The 22,266-nt window shown below is 45.4% G+C and overlaps 1 protein-coding gene across 4 annotated transcripts in view; it reads right to left on the bottom strand.

Moving 5' to 3' along the window:
• Positions 1-542: 542 nt before the first annotated feature.
• Positions 543-22,266, bottom strand: part of XPO6 (exportin 6) — a 55,873-nt gene continuing 34,149 nt past the window's right edge. For 2 of the 4 annotated variants that reach the window (XM_056334614.1, XM_056334617.1), the window contains 17 exons: positions 21,977-22,103; positions 21,093-21,202; positions 18,655-18,763; positions 17,817-17,909; positions 15,459-15,528; positions 13,539-13,698; positions 12,748-12,840; positions 11,138-11,282; positions 10,523-10,669; positions 9,583-9,772; positions 8,276-8,431; positions 6,838-6,952; positions 6,195-6,366; positions 5,606-5,767; positions 3,430-3,528; positions 2,262-2,492; positions 543-1,280 (listed from right to left, as the gene is read on the bottom strand). In XM_056334614.1, coding sequence (XP_056190589.1) covers positions 1,179-1,280; positions 2,262-2,492; positions 3,430-3,528; positions 5,606-5,767; positions 6,195-6,366; positions 6,838-6,952; positions 8,276-8,431; positions 9,583-9,772; positions 10,523-10,669; positions 11,138-11,282; positions 12,748-12,840; positions 13,539-13,698; positions 15,459-15,528; positions 17,817-17,909; positions 18,655-18,763; positions 21,093-21,202; positions 21,977-22,103 — 2,281 coding nt within the window. In that variant the 3' untranslated portion in view covers positions 543-1,178. The remainder of the gene's footprint in view (positions 1,281-2,261; positions 2,493-3,429; positions 3,529-5,605; positions 5,768-6,194; positions 6,367-6,837; positions 6,953-8,275; positions 8,432-9,582; positions 9,773-10,522; positions 10,670-11,137; positions 11,283-12,747; positions 12,841-13,538; positions 13,699-15,458; positions 15,529-17,816; positions 17,910-18,654; positions 18,764-21,092; positions 21,203-21,976; positions 22,104-22,266) is intronic. The other 2 variants (XM_056334615.1, XM_056334618.1) reach the window with 1 other exon arrangement.

Genomic DNA, 22,266 nt, shown 5'->3' with positions numbered 1-22,266 from the left:
GACTGGAGACTTCAGGGCAAAAACAAAAAAAATAAATCCTTCCCAGCTGCACAATCAGAAATTCACCAGCTCCACAAGATCCAGTTGTGTCTGGGGACTGGGATTTTAACCTCAGGCTCAGATGCCACTCCCAGGTCATTCTGGCCAGCAGCTGTCCTTCAGCTCAGGCCTCCTGTGATGCAACACCATGAACACTGGGAGATCTCTTCCTGCACGCAGCTCTTGATAATCCAGACCACTGTCTGCTGGAGGGAATACATGGATCACCACAACAGGCCACAGAAAACACCAGGGAACACAGATGGGAAATACAGTGAGGGGAGAGGAAGCCAACGCTGCTCTGCACTAGTTCAGCACAGCACCTTTCAGGAGCTGTGGGGCTTGCTGGGAGCCTGGACAGGGCACTGGTACAGGCACCACATGCACCCGCGGCCAGTCTTGTCTGATCATGAGGAAAGGCTGCAATTGCTGCCTGCATCGCAAAATGCATTTTCATCTATTAGAATGGCTTGGTGACAGGCCTACAAGGAAACTAAAACAAGTTATAAGTTATTTAAAACAACAAAGTAAGCACTTTATTTCCATTAAGCATGTTGTTTTAGTATCACAATGGAATGATGAGAAAACGTTTAAAAAAAACCCCAAAAAGTCTCTAATCCCCACAAACAGCAGGGAGGTTTTCAAGGCAATTTAAAAACAAAGGGAGTGACAGACGTGCCAAAACAGTCCCAACATCATGAGACTCCTCCTCTGAGAGCTGGGCAGGGGCAGGAAGGTGGAATGACACGAAGGTACGAATGTCTGAAGTAGTCTTTGGCGCTTCTGCCTCATGTTTGATACGTACATGATCTCTCAAGACAACTCCACAGAAATCTCCAGACGCAACAAAGTGCTACGTTAGTAGAACCAAACCCCGGCGAGAGGACTTTCCGTACAGTTGAGATGCCCTGCGGTTGGGCGTTAAGACACATCCTGCAGACAGTGCTGACTCCAGCTGGGGGCCTTTGGGTTGGGAGAGAAAAAAAGGAAGCGTGGTGCGTGAATCCAAGAAGATGTGCCCATGTGCAAGACCCCACGTCCTGCAGTACTGACAAAATCCAGGGAGGAGAGAATGTGGTGGCAAAACGAAATATGGATCCGTTCCCTACAGTGATCAAAACACGAGTCCAGTGCAGTAACTATAGTTTCACAGTTCCAGGGGGCAAACTGTCATTGCAGAGTCTGTAGTAACGCAGGTCATTCACCAGTCTGTGCACATTCTGGGTAAACGATGGCAGATCCTGGAAAAGATCAAACAACATGTACTGCAAACAGAGTAATGCCTACAAGTACTGTCTTATGGCAGGGAACAGGAACCCACAGGGCCAAACGTGCATTTTCATACATGAGAAAAAACAGACCCCTTCCTCCAGAGCCTGAGCCCACGAAAAGCGAGTTTCTGCAGCCCACATACAGGGAGCAGAGACTGCTCCGGAGCTGCTCCACGCAGAGAGCTGACTGCAGAGATCTGGGCTCTGTTCACAGCACTGCCTTCCCGGTGTGCAGTCAGGCACTACATGAGTGGTCAACAACACGGCCATCTGCAACGGCAACTGCCCACTGCATCCCTGCCAAGGCTCCTGGGTGCCACATACCCCATAACAAGGGCTGATTTCCTGAAGAGCAATTGCCTTCTGCAGCCTGGTGATTCTCTCAAGGCTCCTTTCCTACCCTTAATCTTGGTCTCAAATCCCCATCGTCTCCCACAGGAGAGGAAGCACTCAATAGACAAGCAACCTTCAGCAGATGGAAGCCACAACCTGCTGCACTGCCATGATGTTCCACAGGGAGGTTACAGGCCCTCCCATTTGCTTCACATGCACAGGAGAGGTTTGAAAGAATTGTGAGCCACTGCAGCTACCCTGCTGTTGTCTTCACTGTAACCCTCAAACATCTGGCCAGCATCTGGAGCGAGATTTTGGCAAGGATCCAAGTATCCCACTCTAGAAAATGTCAGTCTACCCCTATGAAAACTTCCTCCAGGAAACATTCTCCACAACACCCACAGCATTCGGCAGTCTGAGAGATGAGATGGCAGTTCTGCGACCTACAGTGAAAAAACCCTGGCTAGGCACTGCTGAGTAGGGAAGTGTTTGGAACAAAAGGTACTGCCTCAAAAAACTGTCCCCGAGACGCTCAAGGCTGCCTGCCAGCATGTACTAGGAGAAAAACTGCGCATCCTGAGAATACGGAGACGCTGCTGCAGCATTTCCCCTTCTTACCCTGTCCATTTTGAAATTCCTTCCCAGCACGTTTTTCTGGTTCGAGTCCACACCATCACAACTGGCCAGGAACTCAGGGAGAAAGGCTGAGTAGAAGCCATCAAAGTCCACTGAGGCCATGTTGTAGGTGGCAATGCCGATCTCCTCCTGCAACAGGTCATGCGACTTGTGGACAAGCACCTGAAGTAGCACATTCACAAACTGGAACAGCATGGTTGTCCGGAAGATCTTCTGCACAGTGAGAGAACACATAATTAGGAGTCTTCACACCAGCAATCCTCCCACAGGAGAGCCCACAGCAGCCAGCACGTTGCTTCAGAAGTACAAATTCATCAAGGTCAGACCAGGCGTGGCTGCACAGAGCCACTCCAATACCATCAGCTTCTAAGCTATCAGTGAGGTCTGCAAACTCTTGCAAGCACAGAGATAATTTTCCAAGCCAAGTGAAGATCACAAATGGCTACAATAAGCTAGATTAATACCAGCTTTAAAGTTAACAGTGAATTTGGCCACACTTACCTCATGCATCTGACCCAAATTTTAAGCAAAACAGCATCAAATCCCATTCAAACTCCAGCCAGTTTTAGCCCTACACAGTGTTCCTCAAAGCCAGGGAATCTGGCTAGCTGCCCGACAGCCTGCAACAGGCAGCTGTTAACATGATGGGCTGTCCTTCAGTTGTGAGCACAGATGCGAGCCCAAAGGCTCTGCTTTCACAGGGCAAGACCCTGGATTTCAACTTTAATCCTTCATGACAGCAGCTAACAGGTCTAGAGACAACCACCTGGCAGTGATGTGACTAAGTCCTGGACGCCCTGCTGCTGGCCTGGATAAAAGTGCTAGAGGGACTCAGCCACTGTCCCACTAACAACCCCAGTTTCTACCTCCTCAGACAAACTGTGCTGTCACTGTGTGAGCCCTCTGCCTTCCCTCACCATCACAGGAGGGAACACATAAAGGCTTTGCTTTGCCTGACCGGAGTTGGGATCCCTCCCATGCCCACCGCAGCGGTAGCAAGGTGGTGGTAACACCCTCTTGAAAGTATCTGGATCACGGCAACCAACCAAAGGCTACGGCATAAAAGCTCCCAAATCCTGACCTTCAGTTTCTGAGTAGTTTAAAACAAGCCTCAGAACAGCACCGCGCACAGTGGTCAGCCAGGACCCACCTTGTGGTACAGCTTCTGCTTGGTGTTCAGCGTCTCCAAGTAGAAGAGGTTCTGCTTGAACAGGTGAATGTCAGGTTGCAGGAAGGACTGGCCAAATGCCTACAGACAAAGCAGGATGGAAGGAAGGGGACCAATATTACAATGAGTATCAGACCCGGCAGGCAAAACACCACCATCTTCAACCTGACACCAGAACAAACCCCTGGGAGCCTTTGCTGCTTCTCAGCACAGCAAACAAACAAGACAGGCAGGTGTTTTAAGTCAACCGTGCTGCTGCCAGGCCCACGGGAATGAAGACACTTTGGTGGAAACATGGCCATATCCTTGCAGAACAGTCACTAAGCTGGGTCTGGTGAGAACAGGTGGGCCAAGCTCGTACTGAAGCGGAACACAGATGCTGAGCACAGCTCCCTCGGCAGGCAGCGTTCTTGTGAAGGATTTGGCTGTTTCTCAGGGAGGCTACCTATGGTCACACGGCAAGCATGAACAAAACCAGAACACACACACACAAAGTTTGGTCTCGATCCAAGTCAAGAGACCAAAGTGACTGGCAGATGCACTTAACACATTACTGCACTAAATTAGAAAGAAGTTAGAGCTGGGAGGCTGACCTGGGCAGTAAAGAAGCAGTAAAGAGATCAGGAACAAAATTTGCTGGACCCTGCTGAACTAGTCTGGTGGGCCTGCACCGACTTGGTGATGAAATATCTTTTACACCCTGAGTGCCTCAAAGACTACAGATGATGCAGGCAGATGAGTAAGTTCTGTACAGAGACAGGCAGCAGAATTTTAACAGTTGCTGCTTCAAGGCACCACGCGCAGAACAGTTTATTCCCCCGTACCAGCCATTTATTGTTAAATGAACAAAACCAGCCCAAGTCCCTTCAAGACCGAGCTATTTCTGGACTGAGATCTCTGGTGCAAACCATCGCACAAACTATACTAATATCCTCAACACAAAACACACTGGCTGTGTGGAGAGCACTTACAGAACGTTAAATAAGAGTTTTGTATCAAAACAACAGGAGCCAAGTCGTAAAATAAGCCATGCAGTATTGCCAACCAGCCTGAAGTCAATACTGAGATTACCACATAAATATCTTCCAAAACATGGCACTTGGGTAAGTTTGGAAGTGTCACATTACCACAGGTGAAAGATCCTTGCGCAGCCCTGCACCAGGACCAGCTTGGGCCTCATTCACATCAAAGGATGCCAAGACAAGGAAAGGCCAGAGGGCAACACCGATGCAGTTTATGTTAGTGCAAGAGCAGCCTCTTCTGCTCATGTATCAGAAGGGACCCAGCCTCCACAAGCACTCCATGATGGGGCAGCTCTGCAAAAAGTCCTCCCACCTGAAGTCTAAGCACATGGCCCTTGCTCCCTCGGAGGAGCAAGCTCTACCCTGAGGCTGCAGAAAGTGGCACAAGTGCACTTCTGTTTACGCTGACACGGGCTGGAGGTGAAGGTCCCCACACCAGGTACTCCAACAGCACATTAGGAGGCTGATATTTTTTCTGATTTTACTTTAAGTTGCACTGCCTGCTTTGGGGACAGTTTTTACACCTAGGAACTGCAGACGAACTCATATGGCCAACTCGGACTTAAGTAACATGTGGAATACAGTCTGTTGTTTTTAAAAATTCAAATTCCCCAATCTGAGAAGATTGGTGCCGGCCCTGTGTACGTGCTGGCACACTGCCTCTGCCTTCTTCATTCCCCAGGCCAAAAGCCTACAGGGTATCACCCCACTGACCCTCTTCCACCAGATCTGATGGTACAGCATAGAACAAGTCCATATAAACCAAAAGACATCTTAGTCTCAGAAGAACTTCCCTTCATTGATGATTTGTCCTAGTGCCAACCACAAGACTTGTAACAGAAGTAAGTGGGTCAGCATCAGTAATAATATTTTTAGGTCCAGATGCAGGATGAGGCGTGGAAAGGCATTAACATTCCTTCCTCAGTGCTTGCTTCCCTGTGCAGTGAGGCACTGTGCCTTGTGAGCACATCAGCAAGACCGCTCTGCAAGTACTTCAGTTTTCAGCGGTTCCTGAAGGCAAGACCTCACTCAAGACACGGTCTAGCCCCCACCAGCCACGTTTAATGCACTGCCACAAGTAGTGCAGGGTCCATGGCAGAAACGGCTCTGGACAACCACAGGAATAGCTGAGTTACCTGCATAATGGCACTGAACTGCGCTTCGTTCTCCATCTGCTCTTCTGCTACTCCTCTTTGGACACTAGCCAACACACTGGATTTGAAGAAGTACCGCCAATTATGGTGGAGGACCCGGAAAAGCAGCTCAAACAACTCTGCTTTCACATCAGGAGATGAGCGCTAGGAGGAGAGCGGAAGAAATAATTCAAAGCAGGCTGCTGTGCTGGAATCCCACTCACTCCCTGGATCCCACTGCTAGCAGCACCCTGCCAGGTGGCCACCCAGGGCAGCGCTTTGTGGCCAAAGTACCAGAGCATCGAAGCATTTCCTCCTAAGGAAGGCACCACACTCGGCAGCTGCTGGATCATGCCAAGAATTCACCGCCAAGTTTTGAGTTTTACCTCCTGCTTTGAGCACATCTGTAATTTTAGCCTCTCTTGACAATTCCTGACAAAACCTTCCACCCACACTGCTTCCAGTCCCTACTGACTAGTCACCCAGCTTTGCCACCACAGGGACTGACATTTACAGCTCCTGGAAAGCAAAAGGCTTCATGCCTTCCCTTCCCATCTCCCCCTTCCCTCACCTCGTGTGAGAACAGCCCTACCTCTGCAATGATGGGGTAGACCTGCTCCATGCACAGTGAGATGACACTGGGTAGAAAAGGCTTGAATACTTGGCCTGGCTCTTGTACCACCACTTGCAGTATTTTCAGAAACTTCTCCACCACCCGACAGCCAGTGCTGCCCTCATGGAGGATGCTCTCTGCTAACTGCTCCCTACGACAAAAACAGTTATTGCATAGGAATCTTCCCACAGATCTGCATGCTTAGCTGATTTACAGAAGAGCAGGTAGCGCCTCTGAACTGCCTCAGTTAATACAGACCAAGAAAGTTAACCCCCCCAAAAAAAGGGTTTGGACTGAGGATTGATGACATGCACACCCACCCTGGCCCCAACAAAAGCTTGGGTGATAGTGGCAATTCCAGGGTCTGGTTCAGTATCACACACTTCCAGAAAATCCGTGGGAGAGCTGAAATTGCACGAAGGCATGTAGGATTGATGCACATGGGCTGGGTCATTTCAAACTTGGAAGCATTTTCCTCGGATTTAGTCCTGAGACACTACAGAAGTCTGGACACAAAGGGATTGGAAAGACCATACTCCTCAGGGGCAGCAATCTGTTGTGTGAACAGCTAAGCTAAATCATCCTGAGGGATAAGAAAGAAGTGACTGACGTGGGACAATACCTGGTGAACATGTTTAGGAAGGTCTGTATGATCTGCTCTGTAAAAGGCACTCCCATCTGCACCCGCAGTCCTTGAAACAGCGTGAGGAAGAAGCTCAGCATCTCATCTGTCACATCTAAGATGAGAACAGGAAAGCAGAAAGAACGTGTTAAGGTAACATTCAAGTACATCCGTAAGTCTTTTATGTGAGATTTACTCCTCCTGTACAAGGAATCCCGTTTACTCTTGGAAATTTAGCAGCAGGGTTGCCATTAGAAACTAAAACCAACAGCCAGTACTGCAGGGCTTAAAGATTGTTCATCCTTTTCTGAAAACCACTAGGGATGACTAGTACAGGCAGCACCAAGCAGCTCAGAACATATATGGTACCATCAGCAAGGCCCTCAGTCTGGCCTGCCTTCACAGAGCACCTGGAGAAAGCTCTGGCCATGGCCCAGGCTGATCTCCAGTTGCTCACTGCTCGTACAGGGTTAACAGGAAATACGAGGAAAATCCAGAACAGCTATGCAGCTTGTGGAGGGGGGCTAGCAGACAAAATCCAGCTTCTTTTCTTTTGGCAGGAACTGAAAAGACCCTTCTAACTTCAGAAATCATCTTCAGCACACGATTATGTGGTTAGCTGATCAATACACCTAATTCTTCATCCGTCCCAACATGCTTTAAGTAACCCCAGTAAACTGAAGCTGCTCAACTCTTTCATACAGCCTTTTATAGCCAATAAATAGCAATGGCATGAGGCCGCTAGCCTGTTCTGAAGGCAACAGTTCACCGGAGTCACAGCATCAGCTTGCTGTCTTGGATCCTCTCTGCATTTCAACTTTGTTTTGCTTCCCCCATGCCCGCTTCACTGAGAAAATCTCACCTAGCTCCAAAAGTTTTCCTGGAACACCTTGCTCCTCATGAGAGAAGCTGCTGTAGTCCTGGGCATTCGAGCTACCCCGATGTGAAACAAAATGTAGGTTGCTGGCCAGAAGATTGCCAAGCATCAGTCGTGGTTACATCTCAGGAGCTCTTCCGTTACAGGGGAAAACCCCACCCCACATTATTTGACCTCATCTGATCAGATCTGCCCCTCTTTGTCTTCAAGCTTCTGGAGAGAACGTAGGTGGCAAATGTAGCCAGACAGGGTATTTTAAAGCTTTTTCTGTGCTCAGGATCAGCTCCATTTTGTTTCCTTGCTGAACACAGCACAGGGCACCTCCACCTTCTGGAAGTGTGACAAACCTTCAAGCCTGTATCCCAGTGGCAGAGGAGATCTCCCTTTCCTGTTCCGATTCAAGCCCAGCCCACCCAGAAATACAGACTGACATCACACTTCGGCACAGCAAGCTCACACACGTCACATGAACGCCACCACAATTCTACGCTGATGGACTTTGGATGTTATCAGTAGGTCATAAAGCTACTCACAGCATTAAAGCCTGTCCTATGGTTATACCTGACTGATGAATGAAAGCTGGGAAGAGGGCTAGTGAGACCTGCACGGATTCTTGCAGCGACTGATAACAGATCTGTCGAGACTTGGTGGATTCTCCAGAGATACTTTCTACAATATCTTCTAGAACACTGAGCGTCTGATGGATGATCACTTTGGCTGCAAAGTAAGAGAGGTGATACTTCCTGCATGTGTTAAAACTACTTGGAGGCAAGAAACAAAGTCAAGTTCACACGCAGTAACTAAAACAACCCACAAGGCAGCACGTACAGCAAAACCAGGCTGGGAGTCAAAAATGTTCCCAAGTCTGTGTTCACATTTTAAACATTTAAACAGGTTCAGGCTACCCGCTTTCTTGAATTATACAGGTTTACTGCCCTACAGATGCACCCACTGCTCAACTACTCAGGCGCAGAGGCTGAGAGGAGCTGTAAACAGTATTATTCACAATATGCTAATGCTAAAAAAACGCTAGCCAAGAAAAAAGCAGCACATGACGACAGCAAAATATACTGCAGCTTTCTATTTCTGAAAGCAACAACTGGAGTGATACGCAGTCACCGTGTAAGCTAACCCAAACGCTGGGAGAACTTAACTGGCTCAGTTCAACCCCTGTGAGCAGTCTGCGGATATTCTCCTCGAGAGAGGTAAGCCACCCTCTCCCGAGCTGCCTCCCTGCACAAAGCTGACCAACATGTCAGGTTTGTCAGCAGCTGTGACACTGCATACTTCTAAACAATTTTTACAGCGATTCTCAAAAAAAACCCCACACCCCACCACCCCACACCCAAAAACAGTCCCAAAACATTCACAGACTGCCAAAGGTCCCTGGACCCCACCAGTTCAGGGCTCTCCTATATATATAAAACCTTACAGTACTTCCCAAGTCTGGGAGAAATTCTTAAGTTTTTATAACCAGAATCTTCATTAACCCTGCCTCCAGTCAATGTTTCTAACACTACACCATCCCAGCATTAGGCTGTTTAATATTCCTAATGCAATCACTGCTATTCAAAGTCATCACAAACTTGATCCCACCTTCCCTGCATGACTGAGGAAGACAGTACTTAGATGGAAGAGTTTACAGGCAACCTGGGGTGAGATGGCCCTTTATAGACCCACAGGAAAAGGGTCTCAAAGAAAAAAAAAAAAAGAAAGAAAATACAAATTGCTCCTTTCCGGTCCTCCCCATACACTAAATGGGGGTTTTCAGCCAAAATAATTATTGGAAAATCAGCTTAATGATGCCTATCAGCAGTTTGCACTGCAACTGTCAGAAGACAGCAGACACCAAGAAACTCGGTACTTACTGTCCTCCAGCTGCACTTTCCTCTGTGGCATGATGGCATTGGATTTTAGTTGGCGGTATTCCCTCGTGAGGGCAGAGATTAGGCTGGCGTGGTTGGTGGAGCGAACTGCCCACTGCTGTTCACTCTCCGGAAGATTTGGCCAGGGCAGCAACAATACGTTTGACAGTGCTCTGCACACCAAAACCTGGGCCTAGAGACATGAAACAGAGACAAAGTTTTACCATGTTGGCAATTCAATTTTTGCTACAGCACAACCCTAGAGTGAAGTAACATTTTACAGCTGTCCAAGGCATCAGCAGCACTCACTGTCTGATGGAAGAGCTCAAGTGAAAACTAGCAGCTCTGCAAGGTAAGAGAGAATCAAAGCTCCATGACTTCAGGGCTGGAACCAGCTCCCAGCTCCATCAGCCCTTCCCTGCACTGGGAGGTCTCTCTTCTTCATATTCATAAAAACAAAGGCGATACCTTGTCTGGTTTATATACTAAGCCTCTGTGCTTGTACAACATTTTATGCCTCCATGCCAGCACACAGTACAACCACACCCCAGCCTCCACTGTGGCTTTTCAGTACTTCAGTAACAAACACTAACCTGGAGTATGTGGAATGCTAACAGAAGTTTCACAGGAAACTTTTTCTGTATGTCAGAATCAACATGCCTGTACTGTAAAGATGATACAGAATCAGGGACTGTGTCAGCAAATGAGAAAGGAGTAAGATTTAAGAGGTGTAATTGTGTTTTTTCCATATGCTATTGCTTGAAATAATCATCACTGACAAACCGTACCACTTTGATTCCTGGATATCCACAGTAGCGATGACTGCTGTCCCCATTATTTTTTTTTTATTTTATTTTTTTTGTTGTACCTTGCTACAGTAAGAACTGAGGCAGAGCTTCCCAAGGACACCTCCTCAACACTGTTCGTGTTTGAGACAAATCACCTTATCAGGAAGCCGCTGAGTAGAAGTGTCTGTGATCCTGTTGAACACCTTCTGTACTGCTGGGATGCTGATCAGGAACACGGGTCGCACTGTGGTGGCTAAAGAGACTAGCAGGTGGCACGCAGACAGCAGCAGCTTCTCCTGCACCTGGAAGAGAGGGTGGTCAGGCTGCCCAGTAACACCACCACACAGAACTGTTCCATGCCACACCAGCATTTAGACAGCACACCGAGCTGCCATTGAAGGGTTTTTGCAAGCAAGATTGTTTACAGTATTTATTTGCCAGTCGGAGCACAGGTCAGTTCCCTTAATACTGTCCAAGAGAGATTTCCCTGCTTTCAAGCCATAAAATCTTTAGACTTTTATGCCTGTAAATTGCTTAGTCTCATATTAGCTTGAACCGTGGTGCTATTTAGAATTGCTCTGGGTCTCGCCCCACATGAGACTTGTGCTGTGGCTCTGGAAGACAGCCATCCAGCACTCTGACCGATTCACTTCAAGAGCCACAGCATGGGGGGCCAGAGCAGTTAAACGCCTGGACACACCAGCACTGCCACCTGAGGGTCTCCTGCTCTAGGTGGAAGCCTAGCCCCAGCCCAGCACTGACGAAGGTACCTTAGAGCTGATGAGGGGGGTGATTGCCTCCAGAGCGGTGGAGACGAGAGAGATGAACTGCTCCGGGTTCTGGCGGTGAACTTCACTGTAGAACTGTGCGAGCCAGTGTGCGTAGGCCTGCAGTGCTGCCAGGGACTGAGCGTGGCTGCGGAGGAGCAGAGCAAGGGTAAGATACACACACGCGATAAAAGGTACAATAGGCAGAGTAGCTGCAGAAGGGCGCAAGTCCTGAGCATGGTGGGTAGTTTTGACAGCGTACAGAGAAAGAATATTGGCATTGTCAGACAAAGCTGGCAGTTTTTTCATTAAAAATTGTTTACTGCTATATTTTTTGTCCTGTACCCTGTACATTTAAGGTACATTTAAAGGGGTGCTGTAACTGGACTCACCCACTGAGCAACAGTAACTAAGCCAAAGGTATGAACTGATACGGTCAAGTTATAAGCAACAGGTAGGTTGACTATATACTTTTGGCGCAGTGCCCTGTTAAGATATTTGAGTGAGGACATTTCTTTGGGACTACACAAACAGGGCTCCTCCAAATGCTTGGATAACATTCCTTCGTTAGGCTAGCATTAGGAAGTGGATCCTAGGTTTCTTCAGGGACATTGGACAAAGAAAAGGATGAAAATCTCTCACTAACAGATCGTGGAAAAAACCTCCCGAATTATTTTAAAGCAGAAAAGAAAATAAACCATTAAAAGAACATCATCTGGGTTAAAACTCTGGGCCAGTAACTTGGGATTATTAGGAGAAATTCAGGGAACTACATGGTGAGATCTAGTGGGGGTTGTTTCAAGGAGCCACTATACATGAATTGCAAACTAGAACAAGCACCTGACATGTTCAAAAGGACAACCTTAAAATCTGCTCACAAAACGCCAGCTGGCAGGGAACGGGTTGGTACTACGCAGCCATAAGAATAGAAGGTCTCTAAAAGGCTGTCAGAACGGTGTTCTATGACTAGCAGCATCAAGATTTCACACTTAATGTCAACGTCTGGATCGAAGGCATTAATTTGTTTCAGAAATGGGCTTGCATAGCTAGAAGGCGTACATTTGTCTTGGATGCCAAGAACTTGAAACCCTGTACTTGGAAAAGCATCTTTTACCTGAGCCATACATAAATCTGACTTTGGTAGCAAAAAAAAAAATAAAATAATCCATAAACTGGAACTACATGCCGACAGTGGATCCATTTCTTATAAAACACACTATTGTAACACTTACTTCATCATTTCATTACAATGCAAAAGGACTAAGCTTTTACGGCCATTAGTACAGGGTAGAGTAACAGTTTGCTTTTAGAGCTAGTATAATGAGCATTTTTATTTCTCATCACAAATGTATTTTTCTTTATATCTTAAATAATCTGAGCACATCAATTTGAGGAAACAGCGGTCCAAAATGCCGGCAGCAGCCTTGGCCTTCCACAGTTAAAAGAAGGTGCCCTCCTGGTTAGCTAGCACTCACCGGAGAGATGCACTTTTCAGAAGATTTGCTAAACAAGTGGTTACAGCACCAGACTGAGGACATCTAACTCTTCTTCCACCCCGTGTAGGGTAGCTACCAAATCTGGATACAATCATTTGCAGCCCATCACATACTCACACATCAATAAGGTCAGGCTTCAATACGGATGGTACTGCAGTTTCGATGTTGTACAGTTTAATCTGGGATCCATATAGCGTTACTTTTACCAACCTGGAAGTGCAGAGGGACTCTTAAGATGGATACACACATGTACAAATCCACTCAAACATCCTATCTGAATGCAGCTCTTTGCAAGCCTGTGCCAATATTCAGCTAATACGTAGACAAGATTTAGACCGTTGAGCTGAAAATAATTTAGAGCCTATTCCACTGTTTGTGATAAGATGAACTAAATATGATGTTCCTGCATGGAAGTGAAAAAGGATAACCAAGGCAGCTGTGCAAAGCCCTGAAATTCTGTAATTTTCAACTATGTGCTATTTAAGTTTCTTGGAGGGGAAGAATCAAATGATGCCTGCCTTTCAGTTTTCACAAGCCTTTTCATTTAGGAAAATAGATTTTGGTGATTTAGCTTTGAGATACAATTCCGAAGTAATCAAACTTTACATCTCATTTCATTGCATCACAAATGCAGATGCTGGAAAACAAGTATGTCAATCTTTTCAAGTGACTGGTTTTATTTAATCCCTCCTATAAGTTATTTCTTTCCTTAAGCATTTAGAAAGCCATCTGGGAAACTTAGCACTGATGAATGTAACAATTAAGGTTCTAGCCACTGAGTCTTCGTATCTCAGTTTAACCATGACAAGGGGAGGCAGAAAGAAACCTTGGTTTTCACACTCACTGCAGTGGTGACAATTGCGCCTTGTCCTGGTAAGGGGACAGCAAACTCCCTCTCCCACACCTACCTCTCCACCACTGTAAGAGCATCATTGAACCTGGCAGCAAACACATCCCCAATGAAGTATTCTGCTAAACGACCAACGGCTTGCAGCAAGGAGCTCAGGTCCCTCAAGGAGCAGTGCAAACGGCGGCAATCATTCTCTGCAGTGATGTTCAGCCTGTGACCTGAAATGACATTATGTTTCATTAGCAATGAAGCCAAAAGACCTAAGAGTAAATAATCACTTGTGCTAATAGTCACCGGCTAAGAGCCTAGCAGTCTGAAAACTCATACTTTAAAAACCTCGTGCAAGAACAAACACATAACCTTGTGACTAATAAATACAGCTCCTTGGGATGGGAAACCTAATTACAAAGCTACAGGAAATTCAAAGTTTATTCTAATTACATTACAAGCATTCTTCTTAAATTAGCTCTGCAGTGGGTCAACAGTTCAAATCGCAGCACTGTCAAGTGACTGAAATACTCAAACTGGGTAAGACAAGTCCAACTGTTCCAACTGCTACACTTCAAATTCCTCTTTGAAGGCTGAAACAGATGGTACCAACTATTTCAGCCTTTTTACACATTTATTTTCTTCTATTTGGTATTAATACCTACAAAAACAGAAGCCTTTCTGGATATCTGTTAACATCAACAGCAATCCCAGCTCTGCGGAGAGGGCTGCTGCCCAGCCTCCCTCTGCCGGCTAGAGTGCAATAAAGCATTCCAGCGGCAGAAGCATATTGGGAACAATTTGCTCGTGATGTGAAGCACAGTTATTTGCTTTCATATTTCTCAGATACAAGAAACTTACCGAAAACTACATTTGCCAGTCTTATTACCTATGCAGTTGTCCTACCTCTCAGTTGTGTATACCTCTTCTCCCAACATTCCAGACCCTTTTTAGTAAAAACGTAAACATGCTCTGGAACAGCACGTTTCAAAGAGATTCTGGGGTTTTTTCCCCACTGTCCATATTTAATCTTGGATTAAGCTTTCAGCAACAAGCTTATCATTTTGTACCATGGGTACACCAGCGTCCTACCACCCGGTTTTGAATCCGCAGCTGCATTGGAGCTGGTACTCCTGATCCCTCAGCTAAACAGCCAGTCCACAACAGCTTCTAATACAGATTGTAGCTACAGCATTAAAAACATACATATTGCTTATCCTAGGCCTGAAACGGTCCTAAAATTCGAAGCATTTTTTCCTGAACTATCTATACAACCATCGCCATTCTGTCATGTATAGCAGTGCTGAAGATTTAACAGATTGCTTGCCTGGTCATACCAGAAAACTCAAATCTAACCTCGGCTACAATCTTCCCTCATACAGATCTCACTGCTACTGCTTCACTTATTTCTCAGGAAGGAGCAACAAAGCTCTGCTCATACTTCTTATTCAGTTGAGAGCACCAGTATATTTGTAAACTACTTCATACACGAAGGCTCCTCAAACGGCAGCTAGCTAAGTCTTCAGAAACTACTACTGCATTCTAAATAGTTCATCTCGGCATTGACTCACAATAGTTTTAATTAAAGCCTAAATGAGAATGCTGCTATGGTAGCAAATTCACACCAGATCTGAGCCCAAAGCAAACAGAAGCACAATCTTTTTTTAACTAAGTTTTAGTTGGAGGAAAAAAGTAACCATTATCCATCCACATTACCGTAGTATTTGATGGTGCATACCTGTTCTTAACACATATGGTATCTTCATTTCAATTACTAGGAACAAGGGAAAAAACACACCAATAACAAAAATAAATTGCATCATTAGATCTTTGTCTGCTATTGGAGTCTAACTGCTGAGCCATTAGACACTGTACATGGTTTCAGATCCTCAATGGAATACAGAAAAAGCAATACCAAAGCAGGTTTAGAGTATTTTTACAATCAGCTATTCAAAGAGTGAGGACCACAATGCTGGACAGTGGTTATTACCTGTCCCTGAAGTGACTACAAACTGCTGGAGTCCCAGATACACTTCCAAGTTATCCTGCAGAACTGGAAACTAGAAGAGACAAGAAACAAGCATGATTTTGGGGCTTGGCAGATGGTTAACACCCAACTACCAATTACTTCGTTAGAACAGTTTTTGTATTTTTCCCTTAGTGCCTTCAAAAAGATGTTTGGAGAAAAGGCAGGTTGCTAGGTTCTGGGCTGATCCTGTACGCCACTGCTTCTCGTGTCTTGCTAGCTCTCACAAAGACAAGGATCACCACCCTGAAGGCACTTCTCTGTGGTAGCTCTCCTTTTCCCACAAATACCAGCAATCAGCTTAACAAGGTAACAGTCTGGCAAGTGTGATGGCACAGCACACTGCCACCGTGACTATACAGATGGATGTATAACCCAGCCCAAACAGAGCAGAGGAAAGGCAGAGCCTGTGCTACATCCACCTGCATACCCCTAAGCATCAGCTTCTCAAAAGGCAGCTACCAAAATATTATTCAAAGAAAGAAATTGAGTTCAGTGCCTCTAACAGAGTACAGATGGGAAGCACTGCAGAACTCTGCCAGCAAGCTGCATCAAGAACAGCTGAAGCCCCACAGGGAAAACAGCCAAGGGAGTGACCACCATCATCATCACACATCCTGGTTGGGGAATAGAGCATTAGCCTAACCACATCATTCAGGACCGACAGCAAACATGCCTGGTCCTGGTGATACGCCAGCTGAGCAACAGGTTACGCTACCATGGGGGAGTGCATCGCACGCACAGACTAGGAAGCCATCTAAGCAGCTTTCAGCCAGCCAAGGTACTTCAGTGATCTTTATTAAGGGATTATTTGTGCTGTACCTGAATACATTTGTATACCTACGGGACAAAACTGCACACTGACCTTTTCCGTGTAGGCATTCCACCAGAAAGAATGGTCTCCAACACTTTCAGTCAGGCATAGTTCTACTTAATTTCTATTGGCAAAATTCACCGCATTTGAGGTGGTTGGTTTTATGGAAGTTCACTCATCCATCAGCAGAACGAACTGCAGCCTTTCATTGTCCAGCATGGGACAGACTAATGGCAGCTGCTGTACATTGTTTTAATTATTGGCTACTGATAGACTAGCCATGGCATTCCATTCAACAGCACTGCATACTGCTGTGAAAAGCACCTGAAACTGCTTGCGCATCTCCCAGATTAGCCAGTACACAAGAAGGAACTAACGCAGGGCTCAAGAAAGCACTCGCTATCAAGTTTCTAACATGCTATGCCTAATTAACAGTTGAGTGTCTTTATCTTGTTTTTGAAATAGTTATACAGTCTCCCTCATGTTAACATGTTACTTCAAGGAAGCCACACGCTCTCCACCATATGACCCATATGCTCGCTGCGCTCACTGGAACAGCTGCTCCATTTTTTGCCTCTCGCTGATTCACACCACACAACCACGCTGCACAGCAACTTCTACTTTCACATGAGGACTGTTTTGTTCACGGCTTCAGAGTTTCTAGTAATAGGCTTCTAGTGCTTAGCTCAGCCAGAAAGTTTCTTAAATAAAAATATCTATGAAAAAAAGCAGTTCAGGTCAGGCATCTTCTGCCTCTGCAGCAGGTCAATCTTCTCTGCTTCTGGGGAATATGGTTCAGAGGTCTAGGTGTGCGGTATCTCCAGTAGAATTAACAGCCTTGCTTTGAGATCCCCCTGCTATTACTTGCCTTTCTTCTCACCTGGCAAAAAGGCACTGACTACTCTGAATTTCAGACTCCACTGGCTTTACTGCCTCGAGATCTCCTCTTCAAAAATCATTATAATGCTACAAGCCCAGACCACTTTTACACTACAGATTCCAGCAACAGCAGCGGCACCAGCTGGAGAGAAGTACTTATCTATGTTTATCAGATATAATTCCCAATTGTCCAAGGCACTCTTCAGCATTTATATCCAGCCTTTCATTTAAACAGAAGATTTCACTCTCCTTAAAACCCTAATAATGACACTCTCATCCATCCAATTCACAGCGCTGCCTCCCAGTATAAAGGCCAAGATAAACAGCAGGGAAGGATTGCTGCCAAATGTTTATACTTTGAGAGATGGGAATTTCTAAAGAGCTTACTGTCCAGCAAGTAGGACTCATGCTCACCAAAGTACTCTCTTCAAAACACACCAAGAAATTTGACAGAGCCAAAACCCAAAGGTTTTTCCTTCAATTTCTGGTCTCCCCTTGCCAAGGTTTTGCATCAAAAACCAAAATTTCCCTACTTTTTTGGCACTGTGGGCCCTAGCAAACAGCTTGCATCAAACTCCAGCAGTTGGTGCTCATTTAACACTGCATTTTTGGTCTGGATAACTACTTACTAGTGTGGAGAAGGCGTGAGTTGGCAAGAGCTCCATGACTTTTGCAACCACTTCCAAGCTCTGGCGCAAGTACCGCTGCCACTCGGTTTGCTGCTATGGGAAGAAACACCAAGGTAAGCACAGCACATCCTGCGGGAAACACAGCTTTTGGTAGACTAGCAGGTCTTAACTGATGCTTGGGATTAGTTCTGGACAGAGCTTAGCTTTTGCAGACACCCAGACAGTGAAGAGGTACTGGTCTTACGATTCTCACCTGCTGCTAGACATCCGATAGAGAAAAATTTTGGCAACCCATGCTTTAGGCATGCATACGTATGTTTCCCTGGAGTGATAAGGCACAAGCATTCACTCCTAAAGCACAGTTACTGCTCAGTTGACAAGCATCTGTTATGCAGAACAACCCGCCTTTCCAGTGCTCCAGCCACATCTGTTTTGGCCACCTACTCCACTTTTACATTTATCAGTATTGAGATGATGTTTACCAATGACGACTTAGGAGAAACAAGCTTAAACAAAAGCACCAACAATATACACTGCTCAAAGCTTTTGTCTTAGAGATATTTCAGCACTTAAATTCCAAGCAACCAGACATGGACACCTAATGCCTCTGATAACCAGAACGTAAGGATCTGTATTTTTTCAGTGTGACTTTAAGTATATTTTTTTCAAAAGTATTTCAAGCTGCTTTAAACCTCAAACCCCACACAGAATGGGGCAAAGAAGCAGCTGTCTAGCTTATACACCAAAGTACAAGCTTTGAGAAAGACATTCCAGGTGTTACCAGTGCAAGAGTTAATATCTGGTCCTGCAGCTGCCCTTGTTCAACTCTGCTCCTTACATCATCATCCAGTGTCTCGTCATCCAGCTCCTCCAGTTGTGCCTGGTTATACCTGAACTGGATTCGATTCAACACCTCTGTCAGCAACAGAACCAAGGCATCTTCGTACCTACGACCACGGAGAAGACAGGGCAGGAGTGTGATAAAGCAATTCTGCAGAGGTGGTTGTGCCCACAGCCCTTCCAGAGAAGGAGATACATAAACCAGAAGACAGTTTAAAGCGGGCTGCTGCAAAGAGCCTGCAGCACAGCTTTACAGGTTTGTTGAGGAAACACCAAGCAGATCCTGGGATTAAGAGTATCATGTCATTTCAGGTCACAAGCTACTTGCAACGAGAGCGCCTTGGTAATATCTGATATCCCTCTACCTCTGAAAGGGAAAGGGAGAGCTGTTAGCAATAGAAGCAGCCCCAGAGTTCAAAACGGGAAAGGCAGGAGCGGCTTGCCAGGAATAACAGCAACGTACACAAATGGGAGGCACCAAGAGCCTCTTGCTGCTTAAGCTGCTTCTCAGCAGCCTGTCTGGTGCTCTGCTTTTTGGGCAGTGAATGAGGAACAGATGAAACGGGACAGAGTTATTGCTGCCTGCCTCAAAAGGGGGCCTCCCCCAAGGCTATGTGTTCTGCCATCTTCTTTCCCTATACTGTTGGTCAAAGAATTCAAGCCCTTGTCCTCTGAGACAAAGCCAGCACTTTTTCTACTTGTATTATAACACTAAAGACATGTTACTGAAAGATATCTTTTCATCTCTCGCAGCTATGAAGCTGGTACAGAGCACAGAAGACCCTCCTTCTCACTGATCACATAATAATAATGCCAAGTTGCAAAATTAGGACAGAGCCACCTGAGCACACAATCATTCCTGTGACAAAACACCAAAGTTTGGGGGTTTTGAGGGGTTTTGGTTTGACTGTTTTAAAACCATCCTTTCTCAAAACTGCTGGGGTCTGCTGCAAAAAATCACGCTCTCTTCTAGGGGAGATCAGGCTGGAAAATTAGGCATTAAGCACACACTAGCAGAGATTCAGAGCATGATGCAAGACTACTCGGCTGTGTCACTAGCTAAGCAGCTGAAAGCTCTGTGCAAGGTGGCTGAACTACCATCTTTTCCTGTAGTCAGATGACGTAATTCTGGATTTGGCAATTTATCCAGCAGTAAAAGTTGTAATGTGTACAAAATGCAAAGTTCATAAACCACAGAACAGGAAACTTCATCAGTGCTCCTGCGGTGTAACCACTCCCGGACTGTCAAACTGCAGTGTTTATGCATCTGAGAGCATGCAGGAAGCTGTAGCTGTCAAAGCTGTCACTAAGGACAGGTAGTTCTGGCAAAACAGTGCGAGCTTCAACCACTTATATGCTTTTTTTAAATTTGTTTATAGTCTGACACATCTTCAAGAGACAGCTATTGTTTCAGTTTTCTCCATAACAAACTGTTTGACACAACGATAACACACATTACGTGTACATTAGCCAGACGAAGAGGCGGAGCAGAACACCAAAGCAGAATTCAATGGCATTAGGCAGAGAGCAGTAAATTAGGAACAAACTATAACAAAGTTCAAAAGCAAATACCTACTACTTGAGAAATTAAAACCACACAGCTCCCATGCTGGAAAGGAAGAGAGCTGCCTGGTGTAAGCTAGTTCCTCATTTGTGCTTTGTGGTTATGACGCCAGGCTGTCTTTCAAAAAAACAGCCTCTTGTATTTAGTGTACTCAAGGGAAAGCAGCTTCCTTCTGCACTTAGCAGAATATAACATGGCACAAGGCATGGCGCTTTTAAGCCTCCAAAACTTTACAAGATACTGGTATGTTCACCAGATTTTTAAACTGGCAGCAAAGGGACTTTTCTCAAGAGAGCCACCCATTTCAGGATACGGCACCTGCAAAGGAAGAGCTGCCAACCACCGTTGCAATTCATACACACAACTAGCATCAGAGGTAACCAAGTGGAACTTTTAACTTCCAGTCTCATCGATACTTCTCAGAAACACATCCTCCACTTAAACAGGGATGTTAAAAACCTAATTAAAAAGATTTTTTTTCCCCAATTCATTCATTAGTTGTATGAGCTGTCTGAACACTTACTAGGCAACTTGCTCTCATCTCCTCCTCTAATATGTGCTAAAGTGTGCTCTAAAATTTGCTAAAATGTGTTACAATTCTATTTTAGACTGCAAAGCTTTCTTCCTCTGGCTGCTATGTTCGCACACAACATATGTATGTGACAGGTTTTTCTACCCTAACTTGCTCAGTTTGAATTCTTTTGAATGAGTGTGAAACATTGAAGTTTACACTTTTTATACTTTAAGAAAAAGAAAGGACTCAGCTACAGGTGAAGTTGGAGTAACCGACAGCTTATTTCTCACAGTCCTTCCATGGTGACCTTGAAGTCTCTTTGCAACTGTCACATCCTCGCAGCTTCCCGACTACTTACCTACTGAGTACTGCTTCTTTGTCTGCCAGGCGACTTTTAATTTTGCTAGTCAGATAGTCCAAGAAGAGTGTCCAGATGTCTAAGCAAGAAAAGTAGCCTTCATGGGTAGGCTGAAATACACCAAAATTCACAATGAGTATCACAAGCTATGGCAAGATTGATTTCACACAATGAAAATACGAATTAGCATGCACCTCACTCCACAGGAAGAACTTGCTTTATTGAAAAATCTCTGGGAGGTCACTGGAGAGATTTATAGCTGTCAAAAGATGAGCCAGAGCTTTTGCACAAGGGGAGGAACCCAGGAATTACAAGGTTGGTCTCAGTGTTAACCCATCTCATGGCTCACATCAGCTTCTAGCATTTTATAAACCTGCTTCTGTATTATTCGCCTGTGGGGGTATATAGGGCTGAGTTGCACTGTGACAGCTCCTGCAGCAGGGTAATACCTACCAAAAGCCACAGGCTTGGGTTTTTTTAATACTAAAACTAAAAGTTCAAGGAAAGCCTCCAATACAGTAAAAGCAGCAACTTCATGAGAAAGAAGCATCCCCAAACACAAAACAAGCAAGCTAGAGAGATTCTTCTAGACAACATAATCCATTCCAAGGACTAGCAAAAAAATGAAAGCAGAAGCAGAGTTAAACATCAGAGAAGTGGTTCTTGCAAGGTAACTACACGTGACCCCGTCCCCAAATAAATCAAAGAGCACATTAAGTCATTTCCAAGTTCCCAGCACTACTGGGCAAGTGTTAGACAAGTTAATTGCTTTTTTCTGGGCCAACTTTAGGTATCAATTTCACTGGGGAAAACAAGCTGGCCTTGCTGTACAGGACAACAAAACAGAGGAAAGACAGAGGAAAAATGATGTCACAGGGCCGTACCTGATGAAAAGTGTATTTGAACAACAGTGCCAGAAACTCAACCACGGGGAACTGGGAGTAGGATTCAATTCTTCGCAGGTGGACACTCACAAAGAGACGGAGAAAATCCGTAAACTTCTCAATGTAGCTACAAGGGAAAGGAGAAAACACAACTGAGAAAACACGAACGATACCACAAAGGAAAGCAATTTCATTGAAACAGTGATAAAATTCACTCAAAATCCTTTCATTAGAAAGTTACAATTAACAGTCAGTAGAACAATTAAAATATAAAGCCCTGCAACAATTAC

This window comes from Falco biarmicus, chromosome 4, assembly GCF_023638135.1.
Source record: "Falco biarmicus isolate bFalBia1 chromosome 4, bFalBia1.pri, whole genome shotgun sequence".
Lineage (NCBI taxonomy): Eukaryota > Metazoa > Chordata > Aves > Falconiformes > Falconidae > Falco > Falco biarmicus.
Note: the sequence above shows the minus strand (reverse complement) of the source record. Positions and strands in the feature narration are given on the sequence as shown.